This window comes from Zingiber officinale, chromosome 4B, assembly GCF_018446385.1.
Source record: "Zingiber officinale cultivar Zhangliang chromosome 4B, Zo_v1.1, whole genome shotgun sequence".
Lineage (NCBI taxonomy): Eukaryota > Viridiplantae > Streptophyta > Magnoliopsida > Zingiberales > Zingiberaceae > Zingiber > Zingiber officinale.
In genome coordinates, this window is record NC_055993.1 from 121,522,190 (window position 1) to 121,538,815 (window position 16,626).

The following is a 16,626-nucleotide window of genomic DNA, read 5'->3' on the forward strand; positions in this document are numbered from 1 at the left end:
AATTTTAATCTATTTATAAATTCGTATACATTTTCTATTTATAAATCCGTATATAATTTAGTCTTTAAATTTATCACTAAATTGTTATTATACGCTATTTTTATATTTCTCATTTACCTAATACTTCACAAGAAACCATCACACATTTCAAATAAATTAAAAATATTTAAAACAACTAATTTCTAATCCAAAAATACCATACAATTAACATTGAGATAAATAAATATTCATATCATCTAAACAAATTTAACCATTAATCAAACTATAAGTAACTAATAAATTTTCAAATCCCACCATAAGTAATTTAATCTTTATTTTTTCAATCACGATGCAGAGACCAAATCCTCCTTCATTATAGCTACATTCGCTCATCTCCTAGATGAGACCTAAACTCTGAAAGGTCAAATCAGTTTGACTTCTTAGTGTAGTTGTTCAAGCAACACCATCATCTGTGTATGTACTTGGATATATGTTTTCAACTTTTGCATTAACTGACTTCTTAATGTAGTTGTTCAAACAATATCAAATTTATTTTATAACCCACATTTATTTTTATTTATAGAAATTTATATACAATTTCGTCTCAAATTTATTTCATATACAATCTCAATTTTTTTAAATATTATATTTTATCAAAGTAAAATACGCACCTAATTCCATAGTAATTCATTTCTAATTTAGATTTTTTTTTTTTAAATCTTTCTCTAATTTATATAAATTTGAAAAAAAAAAATTCTGACATTTCAAATTCATCACTAATTTACATAAATTTGAAACATATATTATTTTTATCTTAAAAATTTATCTCTAATTTATATAAATTTGAAACAATTTTTTTTCTGTCTCAAATTTTATTAAATGTTAGACATATTTTTTTTTGACAGAAATTATATTATTTCAAATTTCATTTGAAATATGTATTTATTTTTTTATAAAAATGTATTTTCAATTTCGTTTCAATTTCATTTTTAATTCCATTTCAGATTCATCTCTAATTTCTATAAATTTGAAACAATCTTTTTTCGTCTCAAATTTTTATTAAATTTTAAACGGATTTTTTACAGAAATTATATTGTTTCAAATTTCGTTTATAATTTGTATTCATTTTTGTTTATAAAAAATTATTTACAATTTCGTCTCAAATTAATTTTAAATTTCGTTTCAAATTTCTTTTTGTATAATATATTTTATTTAATTAAAACGGATTACTAATTCCGTAGCAAGTCCATTTCTGATTTATTGAAATTTGAAACAGATTTTAATTCCGTTTTAGATATTTGTTTCTGAAGCTATGTTTTGTTGTAGTGCGGTTAGAGATATTCTCTCTACTTGGTTTTGCAACGAGGATCCTCTTATTTTTTTTATGCATCCGTTTATTTGATATTCTTTAGTGTCAATATAGCCCGATTGATTAAATTTTCATCAATAAATACTCGATATTTTCGTATATGTGTAATGTGTTATTATACTGACATTTAAAAAACATGCACTTTAGCTTGTCTCGAATTTATAATTAGTACATAAATCACAATCATCAATTTTAAATATATAATTTTATTTTGGTCTTTTGTTAATAATTTTTTCTGTATATCTTATCGATATATATGAACGTAACATGAACGGTTAGAAACATATATGAGTTTCATTTCCAATAGAACCTAAACCGGAGGGGCATTTATTGGCTAGCTAGCTAGTTTTGTCATACTACTCTAGCTATAAATCAATGATAAATTATTTACTTTGATTATCGACAGCACAACCACTCGATATGAATAATTTGATTGTAGTAAAGGAAACTGAATGCTATCGTATACTATGAATTTGTAAGCAATTAATGATTCTTGAAACTGTATTTTAAATTTACCTCCTCCTATATATCCTCATCTATAAATAGATGGGAGTGGCATGATACTCTAAACAAGCGATCACTTGAGTGAATTAGTGAGTGATATATCCGTAGCTAGCTTAACCATGGCTGCCCTTGTCACGCTCTCTGCTGCTGCTGTCCTCCTCGGACTCCTCCTGCCTTCCGCCATGGCCAACAACAACGTTCTCTATCGGGGCGACAAGCTGTTACCCGGCGAATCCCTCACCGAAGGGACCTATGAATTCATCATGCAGGACCACTGCAAGCTCGGCCTCTACGACAACGGCAACGACAACCGCAGGGAATTGTGGTCCTTCCAATTCGTCAACGGCCGAGGCTGCTACGCCAGGCTCGATACCGACTACTACTTCCGCATCTACGATGAGAATGGCGAAAATTTCGCTTTCAACACCAGCCCCGGCGACATCCTCGTCCTGCAGCGCGACGGCCACGTCGTCATCTACAGCAGGCCTGTATGGATTATCCCTGAGGGTGAACCCACGAACAGGAAGATCGCCATGGTGACTAAAAATTAGTTGGCTTCACCACTGTCGTAAGTTAACCATGCATGGATCGCTAGCTATTAAATAAAACAGAATCAAAGGTAGCGAGGCATAAATAATTAGCGATATGCATGCATGCATGGTACGTCGCCTCGTTTTTATGTTTTTATGTTGTACGTACTTTCTGGTAAGTTGGTTTCCATCAGCTTAATTAAGTATCTACTTGCTCTGCTCTTTTATTAGTATTTTTAAAAGTTAAATTGCGTTGGAACAAAAAACGAAAGAAAAACAATTAATTAAAGAAATCTAATAGGCAATAACACATATCGATTGAAAAAATAAAATTATTACAAGGCATGGAATCTAATTAATTAATTAATATGAAACAGTATGATTGGCTAATATTTGTGATTTTGGACGAGAATATTTAATTAAAATTTTAGAGACCATCTACAGAGGACAGTTATTCAAGGGAATGAACTCCATGAGAATTAATTCTTATTGAATAAAATAATTCTACCATTCGAATTAATTCTTATTGAATAAAATAATTCTACCATTCAGGTACCAATTCGATTACACCCGTGAGTAACAATTCTAGTACACCCGTGAGTAAGAACAAATATTAATTCTACCATCGTGTGTCATCAATCTCGAGATAATAGTTTTTAATTTTTTTCTCTAAATATTTAGTCACCCATACAGCTTTAATAAAAATATTTTAACTATATCATAAATTATTTTATAGAAAAGTACTTTAACTTAATTCTAATCTTACGGATCATGATCTAAAATACAATGAAGGTCAAATATAATTAACAAATAATTAAACCTTTCAACTGTCTTCGGGAGCAAATCTTGTAGATAAGGAAAGTAGCGGAGGATGGTGTACGTTAGTGTAAATTATTTTAATTAAGTTCGTTTCATGTGGTGCTTGTACGAGTAGAGATTCAGCCCCCGGTATTATGACATAGTGAAAAGGTGTCTAATTATTATCTAGAAATTCACAGTTTGATTCTTAACTACGGTGCATTTGTAAAAAAAAAAAATTCTTTAAATAAGATTCGTAATCAAGGGATGCTGAGCTTCTGGATCACCCACTTTAAACACCTCTTGATTTACCTTGATGTTCGATAAAAAATTTCTATAGGGTCGACCGATCCTTCCCGAGTAAAAATTCAAAATCTTATGCGGTGGTATACGGCCATTTAATTAAAAAATGAATGATAAGTATACAATTTAAAATTTTATTTTGTTATATTCGTTTCTAATCTTTTAATATCAATCCACTAGCGATGTTCATTGTAATCATGAATGGACTTGATACGGCGATAAGGAGAAGCCCATCTGGTGCGGGTCAATTGCCACGATATAGGTCAAAGTCAAGGCGGTCAACAGTAGGATGTAAGCAAAGCTCGTCCGCATAACCCGAGCGTGAAGTGGCTACATCAGCCGATCAGAGGACACACTGTCTGGTCGGCCGTCTTGATTTTCCGGAAACCCTAGGTCTAACCGACGCCTATTGTTCTCTCAACGGGGAACACATCCTCACCTATGTTGGTAGCATGGAGCACCAGACGATCGAACCTAAATTTTGATTATGGTAAAGTGTACAAAGTTAAGGTTACTTGTTGTCTAACAAGGTTGAATGAGCTTGTAGGAAAGTCCTAAGTGTTCTTAGGTAAAAGTCCTAGTGGATGCTAGGCGGGTGGAAAGATAACCCTAGGTCTTAGGGGATGTAACCCTAGGTCTTAGGAGATGTAACCCTAGGTGGCGGAAAGTCCTAACTGCGGTTAGGCAAGGCGAACTCTTGGAGAGTCGAGCATTTTAGGCGAAATCCTAGAGTCGGAGACTCTAGGTGAAATTCCTAATGGTCGTGGACCAGATGGAAACCTGGACAAGTCGTGGAGTGGATGTTCAGCATGAAGACCTGAAGTCTCGGACGTTGAACAAAAGTCCAGACGATCATGGAGGACCGATCTAGCAAAAGGTAAACTCTCTTGAGGGGAGTAAGTGAGGGCGCATTCCCCCGAAAAGGGAACAGTAAGCGTCGATTTGACCTAGAGTTTCAATGAAACTCAAAGTCAAAATCGGAGAGTTAGAGGCTGCCAAATTTATATTATATATATTGTTTATTGCATATACTAACTTTATTTTGTTGAAGAAAAGGGGTGGCTAAAAAGTTGGTCTCGGCGCCCGGACCAGCCTCACCCAGGGCGGGAGGCGGGCTCCTAGGCGGTCCGGGTGCCTGAACTCGGTCCAGGCCCCTGGACCCAAAAAATCATTCATAAACCTACATGGAGTGCGTTGATTGGCCAAGACACGTGATCCAGACACCATGAGGGGTTCCAGGCACCCAGAATAGCCTATATAAGCAGTATTCGACCAGAGGCTAAACAACAACATTCAGAATGAGGGTTCCCTTCATTCTCCCCCTTTCCTAGAGGGCAAACTCCCTCTTTAGATAATGAAGGCCTAACTTAAACCACACATTCTCCCCCTATTGGCACACATCAAAAACTCTCCCCCTGAAGAGTTACTCACCGTTGGTCACAACTCCACTTGTTGTTTTCAACACGATAATGAAGTTCTCATACCCTTCATTTGTATCTAATGCTCATCCTCGAGCATTTATCACTAAACAATGAAGATATCCACTCTCTATTATGTTTAAATGCTCAACCTTGAGCATTTATGCTAAAGAAGGTTGACCACCTTCCAAGGTGTATGCAAAATAAATTTTCATGTCCTTAAAGAGTAACTCTCCCTAAAGACACGCTCGTAACTTCTGTCATTGCACCAACAATGACTTGGAATCCCTAAATCTTTAGGACTCAAATTTAGCAGTTTAGATGCATGGTTCAAAAAACTCAATATTGAAACCAAACCTCAACGTAAACTTCTACTTAGTCTCTCTTAACCAATCCATCCTTGTTTTCATCATGAAAACTCCCCCTAAGTGTATACAAATGTGTTTCAAGGGGTGAGGAATGGTTACCTAGACTAAAAATAATTTAAAATGCTGAAATTAAGATTTCCTAGCCAAAATCAGCATTCCCAATCAATTGGGATTGGTTCCCAATCGATTGAACCCTGCTCAATCGATCCATGGATCGATTCAGGGTGTTTTAATCGATTAAAGGATCAATCCAACGAGCTTCTACTCGCGAGAAAACCCCTCTCAATCGATCACTCGATCGATTGAGGCACTTCAATCGATCAGGTGATCAATTGGAGCACTGAGTTTCTGAAATTCTATTTCAGTCAATTTCAGAAACTCTCCAAATATTCTACAAAAATCTAAAAATCAAGAAAATTGGTGTAGACATTATTTAGGGTATATACTATCATTGAAAAATAGTTTTCTATAAAATCACTTCATATTTTCAAAGATTGACACAAACTTGAAAACTTATAAAAACTTCAATGTTTTCTTCTAGTTTGTGTCTAACTTTTCAATGATGATTACTATCAAAAGATAGGCTTCATCAAGGTTTTCCAAAAGTATTTTAAAATGATTTTCAAAACCAATATCCAACCATGTTCTTTGAGCTCAATGCACATGACTTGTATATTAGCTTTTACAATGATTGGAATACACATAACTATGTGTTTTGATGAACCTAAAACTCAAAGGAATGCACTAAGTCAACATCTTGAGTTTTGTTCATCATCCTAACATCTCACTTGTATCTAATATATACTAAAACACTTACAAGTCACCTTATAGGTCTTTGTGAGATGTAAAGTTTGGTTTTGCCTTAAACTAGGGATCATGCATATCTACCTAGGAAATTTGGGATTATGAGCATCCACCTAGAATTCTACTTGCTAGTAAATGTCATTATCCATAATTGCTAGGGATTAAAATTAATGCATGATGTGTGATGGCATACAACAATATAAATGATTGTAAAAAAAAAACCTATAACTACATGATATATATGATATGACATGGTATTTTTATATTTTTCATAATAAAGCATGAATGTAAAATATGATGTCATGGCATATGATGGGCAAACAATCATGGCAAGTTAGCATAAATAAAATATACCTAGATTATCTACCTAAGTATCCTTAAATCTTAGCTAATTAAAAATTACATCCTAGCTTGCCCTCACTTTCTCTAGAAAATGTCAAAACCCAACTTGACATTTCTTTGTCCCATGATTAAATTGTGCCAATTTAAATTAAGCATAATTTCTCAAGATTGGGAACATTTTACTCTTCTAAAGAGTGAACAAATTTAAATTAAGGCTTAGATTGACCCTTAGCTTCCTAAGAAAATACCCAAGTCCCAATATAGGTATTTCTTATGCTTTTCCCAATTGTGCCAATTTAATTCGAATTTCAATTCCTCAAGTTTGGCACATTTTACTCTTTTTAAGAGTAAATGAAAAATCTATTTCATTTTCAAAGGTTAATAATAACCTTGAAAATGTCCTCCAAGTGTCAACTTCATCAAAGTTGGGTTAACTACCCTTCCATTTTGAGTTGACACTCTCTAACTCATCTAAGGGGTAGAGAAAATGCTCCTAGGAACCCAAAACCTATTTGTGCTACTTGGATGCTCTAGGTACTCACTAGGGATAACTTCCCTAGATACCTTCCTAGTGACCTTGTTAGGCTTCTTAGAAGCCTTGGTCACTTTTTCTAGGTCAATTCTAGGGATTGCTTCCCTTGTGACCTTCTTAGTGACTTTCTTAGACTCCTTAGAAGTCTTAGTCACATTTGTTGTTGCAAAGATACTCCTAGGGATAACTTCCTTTGTACCCTTGACTTGACTCCTAGACCTAGAGTTGGTCCCATAGCTATATAGAACCCTATGGTAAGAAGTTACATCCTTCTTAGCCGTAGGTTTGTATCCCAAATCTCTACAGCCATTGGATGACTTTTGTACTCCTAGACCTAGGTTTTGCTCGTTTTGGCGCTTAAGACAAGTTTCAATTCTCTTTAAAGTCTTTTCCATGTTATCAAGCTTTGATTTCAAAACTTGATTTTCTTTCCATAAATCCCTAGATTTTGCTTTTTCATTTTGTCCTTGAGCATTTTTATTTTTAGGTTATAGCTATGGTCCTTAGAACTATTGCCTAAGTGGTTATCTACCTTCCTAACCTTATGTGAGATAGTTTTAGCATGAAGAGCTACATGATCTTCATTAAGTCTATCATGCCTCCTATTTTTATGGTAAATAGAATTAAAATGATATAACCTTGAACTAACAAGTTTTTTACCATTATTCAAGGGAATAGGTTCAATAAATGATACCTTGGGTTTTACCTTGAAAGCTCCCCCTGACTTGTGCTTCCCCCCTTGACTTTGACCGCTTTCTTCCCCTTTGGACATTGGCTCTAATAATGTTCTTTTTGATGACACAAGAAGCACACAATGTGCTCCTTTCTCTTCTTTATTGTGGGGGTGATCTCCTTGGGCTTCTCCTTACCCTTTGATGCCACTTGACCCTTTTTCTTGGCCAATTTAGGTACTTACTCTTGTAGTGCTCATGCACTCAAAACATATAATGTGATTTTTATTTTTAATTGAAACATTTATAGCTCCACATGTAGGGATGACATCTTCTCCTTTTGATCCCGAGGTAGAGGCTTCCTCTTCATCCTCTTCTCCTTTTGATCCTTTTTTATGGTAAATAACACAATGTGCTCCTTTCTCTTCTTTATTGTGGGGGTGGTCTCCTTGGGCTTCTCCTTACCCTTTGATGTCACTTGACCCTTTTTCTTGGCCAATTTAGGGCATTTACTCTTGTAGTGCTCATGCTCCCTACACTCAAAACATATAATGTGATTTTTATTTTTAATTGAAACATTTATAGCTTCACATGTAGGGATGACATCTTCTCCTTTTGATCCGGAGGTAGAGGCTTCCTCTTGATCTGACAATGATGCTCCTCCAATAGATTTGGCTTGACTTGTAGAGGTGGAAGCTTCTTCATCCTCTTCTCCTCTTGACCCGGATGTGGAGGCTTCTTTTTCTTCTTGATCCGGTGTCAACGAAGATCGCTCCCCCTCAATCCTTGAGGTGGAGGCTTCATCATCTTCATCTTGTACATAGAACAAAGAGTATGCTCCCTCTTTGCCCTTTTCGTTGCATTCCTTTGAAGATGAAGCTTCTTAGACTTCTTCTTCGAAAGTTGAGAATCTCTCAACTTCGGAGTCCTCTTCCTCTTGATCTTAACCCACGAAGCCGCCCTCTTGGATTCTTTCGGATTTGGTATAATGGAGGGGATCTCATGAATCATTGCCAATTTGGTCCAAAGCTCCTTGGCATCTTTGAATTCTCTAACTTGAGCCAAAATATTGATTGGCAATAAATTGACCAATAGCTTGGTCACTTTGTCATTTGCCTCGTTCCTTTGAATTTGCTCTTGGCTCCATTTGCTTTTCTTTAGGATCTTGCCTTTTGAATTTTTTGGAGCTTCGAAGCCTTCCTTTAGAGCAAACCGTTGCTCTATCTCCATCATAAGAAAATTTTCGATTCTTGATTTCCAAGAATCGAAACTTATGGATACATATAGTGGAGGCACCCTCGTGTCGAATCCGAGTCCATCTCGGAATTTCATCTTGAAGTTGAGTTTTTTGAATCCTTTGACTTTGATGAAGTTGCTTCAACTTCTTCACCCTCTAGCCTTGTTGCCCCTTCCGGCGATGATTCCGGTGAAGAACAACCTTGCTCTGATACCACTTGTTAGGGTCGAAATGTAGCTAGAGGGGGGTGAATAGCTCGTCGCGCTTGTCGTTGCTTGCCTCTTGGTGATGATATGCAGCGGAAAATGTTGGATCGAGACGCGCTAGAGGGGGGGTGAATAGCGCTCGCAGCTATAATCGTACTATTATCGGAATCGTAAAAACTATCGGAGAAGTAACGCAGCGGAAAGTAAACAAACACACAGTAAGACACGAGAATTTACTTCGTTCGGAGCCTGTGACGACTCCTACTCGAAGGCCCGCAATCCTTGATCGCTTTCCGTGGGCAACAACTATAAGCTCGACAAGAGTACAAGTATTACAGTTAAATATAATGAAAAAATACAATTATACCGACGACAATATCATAATCTGAAGATTTCGGAGCTCCGGGTCGTCGGTGTCTCGTAGCAGCACTTCGGGATCGTCTCGTGAGCAGCTTGTAGCAGAAAGATCGCTTGGAAGTTGTTGTGGAGAGCTGCTGGTCGAGACCCCTTATAAAGAGGGTTCAAGGCGCCTTATACTGTTCACCAAGGCGCCTTGAACGAGCCGAGTCACCCGCGTGGATCAGCACTGACCTGGTCAAACTCTATCTGGTTCAAGGCGCCTTCAGCCTATCCAAGGCGCCTTCAACCTCCGGTCCAAGGCGCCTTGAACTCCATTCAAGGCGCCTCCAGTCTGCTGCGCGCACCCGAGGCGCCTCCAAACTCCATGGAGGCGCCTCGGACACTGTTCATCCGAGTTGTAACTTGCTCCTTTGTTCCTGCAAAATGTGTTAGTCCCAAACACATACCCTGCAAAACAAAGTTAGCACAGAAACATAATGAATGATAATAATAAAAGTTTTGACAGCATTCGAACTGTCCGGGTCTGACTTCAGGTTTCCCACCGGAAACCCTAGGTCGACCCGATGCCTACTGTTCCCTCTACGGGGAACGCGTCCTCACCTACTCCACTCAGGAGATTTTACCTGTTGCCAGTACGATCCTCCAGATCGACTGGACTTTTGCTCGGCACTCGATGCTTCCGGACTTTCTGCTGAACATCCGCTTCACCGGCCAGTTCAGACTTTCACCTGGTTCGCGACACCAGGACTTTCCACCTAGGGTTACCACCCCCTAGGACTTTTGCCTGAAGTCATCGACCTGCCAAGACTTTCCGCATAGGGTTACCACCCCCTATGACCTAGGGTTACCACCCCCTAGGGTTTTACCTTGCCTAACCGCAGTTAGGACTTTCCTAAAACACTCAACAAAAGCTGTCAGATAACAAAGCACCTTAACTTTGAATCCTTTGCCATTATCAAAACTTAGGTTCGATCGTCGGATGCTTCCCGCACCAACAATCTCCCCCTTTTTGATTATGGCAACACGTAATTCAAAGTTAAGAAAAATAACATTTGTAATAAGTGCATAAAGTTAACCAAGCTTAAGTAAATAAACTTTAAATGCAATAACAGTTAAGCTGGAAACTTTTAACTTTGTAATATTAGACTCTCCCTTAATAAAAGCCCTCCTTTTATTAAATACTTTGAATTTTCCTTTAACTTTAATTTACCTACTCTCCCCCTTTGCCATATATCAAAAATAAACCAGTTTGAAAGTAGATTTGTATTTTTCTGAAGGAAAATTTTCAAAGAGGGATAAAAAGTAATTTTCAAAGAGGGATAAAAAGTAAATTTTCTTCTTAGCAAAACGACTTAGCTTATTGAATTTTGGAACTTGCCAAATTTGAAAACACTTAGCTATATATTCAGCTTCGAAATGATTTGTATTGAGAAAATATTTTGCCAAAGAGCTAAGTTTAGAATACAATCTAACTAAGTCTAGTTAAACTAGTCTTAAGATTAACTAAGTTTGAAAATATGAGTATTTGAATTTTCAATAAAAGGATTTGCTTAGAAGTTATAAAATATGAGGTCACTTGCAAAAAAACTTTAAAACGTTTATAAAAAGTTGACTAGATTTGAAAATATTTGAATACTCAATTACATGGACAAGTTTTTTTTTTTTTTGAAACACTGTAATTAAGTTTTGAATACCCATTCTGAAGAAACTTTGATACTAAAGCAAAATATTTAGTTTTAGGACAGAGGGAGTAGCAGTAGTTTGTTTCTAGTCCAAGCATGAGTCAAATTAAATTATTGAGTTTAATTTGATTAAGTATTAGAGCCTTAAAATAATCAGGTAAAGTAATTTGATTATAATCATGCTTAAACAAAAATTGAAACACACTTTTCCCAATTGTCTAACCTTTAGCTACTTGCTGATTGCCTAGAGGGCAGTAGCTTTCACATGGTTAGTCAAATTAAGTCCATTTGGTCCAGTTAGAGTTGGCTAGAGCTGGAAGACTTGACTTGATTATTATTTATGATGTCTTTAACGCCCAGACCCATATCGATGCACAAATATACGCATTCCTGAGTCCAGGCTGTACCCTATGCATCTCACGCCATTCTAAGTTTGTCAAACACAAGCAAGGTATACCTAGGTGATTGTGAGATGCTCTGGCTTTAATCTAGGGGTAGATGATATCTAGGGAAAACCTAAGCTAAATCCAAATTTTAGAAATCTAACAAAATTGGAGTTTTGAAAACTGTTTTCCCTAGAATTTTAAAAGCAAATGATAATCAAATTTAAAAAAACATTGTCTATTCTACCCAACACATTCCTATTTGTCTTCTAAGTGAGCTGAACTCAAGTTCAGGTAAGGGTTTTGTGAAGATGTCAGCTAGATTTGATTTTGACTCAACATAGTTGAGTATAATATCACCCTTAGCTACATGATCCCTTACAAAATGATGCTTCACTTCTATATGTTTAGTCCTTGAGTGATGAATTGGGTTTTTTGTTAAATTTATGGTACTTATATTATCAATTGATATTTTTGTGTTGTGATAGTTCAGTTGATAGTCTTTAAGGGTGTGCATCATCCAAAGCAATTGAGATGTGCATTCACCTAAGGCTATATATTCAGCTTCAGTGGTAGACAAAGCTACACAATGTTGCTTTCTACTTGACCAACTTACTAGGCATTGTCCTAGAAATTGACAACTACCACTTGTGCTTTTTCTATCTAACTTGCATCCGGCGTAATCCGAGTCAGAATAGCCAAGAAGGTCAAAGGTGGAAGTTCTAGGGTACCAGAGTCCTATATTTAGAGTACCTTTGATGTACCTAAGTATTCTTTTAACATAGGTTAGATGTGACTCTTTTGCACAAGATTGGTATCTTGCGCACATACCAACCGCAAATAATATGTCGGGTCGGCTTGCAGTTAGGTAAAGCAAGCTTCCTATGGCACTCCTATAGTACTTTGGATCTACTGGTTTTCCTTCAGGGTCAGAGTCTATGTTAATGTTGGTTGCCATTGGAGCATTTATTATTTTTGAATTTTCCATGCAGAATTTTTTAATTAATTCCTTTGCATATTTAGTTTGATAAATGTATATTCCATCTTTAGTTTGTTTTATTTGTAAGCCTAAGAAAAAGTTAAGTTCACCAACCATACTCATTTCAAATTCATTTTCCATTAATTTAATAAATTCTTTTAAAAATTTAGAGTTATTTGATCCAAAAATTATATCATCAACATAGATTTGAGCTATGAAGATGTCTTTTTCTGGTTTTACAAATAGAGTTGGATCTATTTGACCTTGGTTGAAACCTTTGGATATTAAGTGATTTGATAATCGTTCATACCATGCCCTAGGGGCTTGTTTAAGTCCGTACAAGGCCTTTTTTAACTTAAATACATGATTAGGATATCCTAAGTCCTCAAATCCTGGGGGTTGGCTTACATATACTTCTTCCTTAATAAATCCATTTAAGAATGCTGACTTGACATCCATTTGGTATAGTTTAAATCCTTTGTTTGCTGCATAGGCTAACAACATTCTAATGGATTCGAGTCTAGCTACTGGGGCATAGGTTTCATCATAGTGCAAACCTTCAACTTGGCTAAATCCTTTAGCTACAAGCCTAGCCTTATTTCTAATTATTTCGCCTTGATCATCTAGCTTGTTTCTAAATACCCATTTTGTATCGATTATTGATTTATTTGAGGGTTTAGATACAAGTTCCCAGACTTGATTTCTCTCAAATTGAGCTAACTCTTCCTGCATAGCTATGATCCAGTCCGGGTCAGGTAGTACTTCTTCTATTGTTTTTGGTTCGATTTTAGAAATTAGGGCAATCTGACTGTGGATTCTATAGGAGGATCTAGTTCTGACTCCTAGATTTGGATCACCCAAAATTTGATCAGATGGGTGAAAGGTACTGGCCCTAGTTGGTCTTATAAGTGGGTCAGGGGCTGGTTCCTCTGGTTTATTAAGATTTGGTTGAATTTCATCATCTTCTATATTTCTTGGATCAATATCAACATTCTCATTTATATTTGGTAGATTATTTTCTTCATCAAATATTATATTAGTTGTTTCTTTAACTTTTAGGGTGTTTTGATTGTAGACTCTATAGGCTCGACTGTTTGAGGAGTATCCTAAAAATATTCCTTTGTTAGATTTGGGTGTGAATTTTCTTAAATAATCTTTAGTATTTAAAATGTGAACTTTACATCCAAATACTTTTAAATAATTTAAGTTAGGAATTTTATGATAATATAGTTCATAAGGGGTTTTCTTGTGAAATTTGTTGATCAAGATTCGATTTTGAATATGATTTGCCGTATTAATTGCTTCTGCCCAAAATTGGTGATTTAAATTATATTCATTTAACATGGTTCTAGCGGCTTCTTGTAGAGTTCTATTTTTACGTTCCACCAGACCATTTTGTTGGGGGGTTCTAGGACATGAAAATTCATGTTGATATCCATTTATTTTACAAAATTGGGTAAATTTATGATTTTCAAATTCCCCTCCGTGATCACTTCTTATTCTTTTAATTTTAGTATCTTTTTCATTTTCTATTAATTTACAAAAGTTACTAAATATTTCATAGGTTTCATCTTTAGTTTTTAGGAATTTTACCCATGAAAATCTAGAGTAGTCATCAATTATTACTAAGCAATACTGGTTCTTGCTTAGTGACTTAGCTCCATGTGAATCAAATAAGTCAAGGTGAAGGAGCTCAAGTAAGGAGCTGGTTCTTTCAAGATTTGTTGATTTGTGTGTTGACTTAGTTTGTTTTCCCTGTTGACAAGCATTACAGATAGAATTTTCAATGAATTTTAGTTTTGGTAAACCTTTAACTAGACCATTATGACTCATTTTTGAAATGAGTCTAGTGTGAGTGTGACACAATCTTCTGTGCCACAAATCAGTTTCCTCTTCTTGTGTTAGAAAACACTTTGTTGAGGATGTCGGTAGATTAATTGAATACATATTATTTATCCTAAGTCTCTTAAGTAAGATTTCAGGATTTTCAATGTTTTTAACTAAACACCTGGTTTTGTCAAAAGTTACTAAGTATCCGCTATCACACAATTGACTTATACTTAGTAAATTAAACTTGAAATTTTCAACTAAAAGGACTTTTCGAATAATAAAATCGGAGTTGAGTTCGATATTACCTCTTCCGATTACCTTAAGTTGACCTTCGTTACCGAATGCAACTGATCCTAAGTTCTTGTACGTGAGTTTAGTAAACTTCAATTTATCTCCAGTCATGTGTCTGGAGCAGCCACTATCCAACATCCATTGATCCAATTCCTACATAAGAAGTGGTTGAATTGTTTTAATGGATTTCACGATAGTTAAATTGAAGTAAACTTGTTAGAGATAAATTTTAAAAGAGTTTTGATATTGAGTTTTAAAATAATTTTGAAATTGAGTTTTGAAATTGAGTTTTAAAATAATTTTGAAATTGAGTTTTGAAATAATTTTGAAATTGAGTTTTAAAATAATTTTGAAATTGAGTTTTAAAATTATTTTGAAATTGAGTTTTTAAAATAATTTTGAAATTTAAGTTTTTAAAATTATTTTGAAATTTAAGTTTTTAAAATAATTTTGAAATTTAAGTTTTTAAAATAATTTTGAAATTGAGTTTTTAAAATAATTTTGAAATTTTAAGTTTTAAAAATAATTTTGAAATTTAAGTTTTTTTTTTTTTAAAAAATAATCTTCAAATGAATTTTATTACTTAGTCATCTCACCCGATCTAAATTTTCAATCAGGGAATCCTATGATTGATGTGAGATGATTTATTGTTGAATTCAGGAGTTTAGTTTAACTTTGTGTTAGATTCAGGTTTGGCTTTGGGTTCAACAAGTAAGCATTCTTTGGATAAACTTCTGGGCTATGGTGAGTCATAAGGAACTCATTAAAGTAACCATGCCTTCGAGATTTTTCAAATAGTCCTACCCATTGAGCTTAGTACTAAACCTTGGTCTAACTATTTAGGATCCATTTAAGGGTAGCTTCGGTCAGTTCCACTTGGCCAAATGCACCAGGTCGAAGCCATATCTTCTTAGACATGCGATGCCCAAGCTTCCCTAACGTACTATCATCCAAAAACTTCACCAGTACTGTGGTTCAAGTTAACCTTAGTCCGTTTTAATCTAACCTTAATTACCCTGCCGGGTAATCTACTCTTGTTTTACCCATTTCGGGTAGATTAGGTTCAGCTACCCTGCCGGGTAGTTTAGTTGGGGGTGCCAGCGAGTCTGGATCCTCCATTTTGAGTTTTAATTTCGAATTTTGAATTTAATTTTAACTTTAATTTCGAATTTTGAATTTAATTTTAATTTTAATTTCGAATTTTGAATTTAATTTTAATTTTAATTTCGAATTTTGAATTTAAATTTAATTTTAATTTCGAATTTTAATTTTAATTTCGAATTTTGAATTTAATTTTAATTTTAATTTCGAATTTTGAATTTTAATTTTAATTTTTATTTTAATTTCGAATTTTAATTTTAATTTCGAATTTTAATTTTAATTTTAATTTTAATTTTAATTTTAATTTTAATTTTAATTTCGAATTTTAATTTTAATTTTAATTTTAATTTTAATTTTAATTTTAATTTCGAATTTTAATTTTAATTTTAATTTCGAATTTTGAATTTAATTTTTAATTTCAATTTCGAATTTTGAATTTAATTTTTAATTTCAATTTCGAATTTTGAATTTAATTTTTAATTTCAATTTCGAATTTAGAATTTTAAAATTTTAATTTCAATTTCGAATTTAGAATTTTAAATTTTTAGGATTGTTTTTCTTTTTGCTCCCCCTGGATCATGGCCTCGATATGGTCTATCGAGGTAGTATATTTGATCCTTCGGAACCCAGTATTGGCCAAGTCCAACTTGATTGACCAAGTTAGACTTGGAGACCCATGCTTGGACTGATTTAATACTTTGTTTGTTTATTAATGATAAATAAGATTTATATTTACTTTTGTATCCCAGCCCAGTTCTATTGTAGACGGCTCTTTGTGTCCCAAGAATCAAGTCCAAATTCTTGGAGCCCAAAGTAAACCGTTCTAAGGTATTTTCTAAATCTTTGACCTGATTTGTTAGACTTGAATTTTCTTCCTCAAGTTTTTGAACTTGAGTTGGAAATTTAGTCTGACTCTGGTCAGGTAAGGGTTTGGTGTTT

The 16,626-nt window shown here is 34.7% G+C and overlaps 1 protein-coding gene across 1 annotated transcript; it reads left to right on the plus strand.

The window, feature by feature from the left end:
* The first annotated feature begins 1,971 nt into the window (after positions 1–1,971).
* Positions 1,972–2,403, plus strand: LOC121978611 (mannose-specific lectin-like). Its single transcript, XM_042530933.1, has one exon. It carries the CDS (start codon positions 1,972–1,974, stop codon positions 2,401–2,403), a length of 432 nt encoding a protein of 143 aa, XP_042386867.1.
* Positions 2,404–16,626: the final 14,223 nt, after the last annotated feature.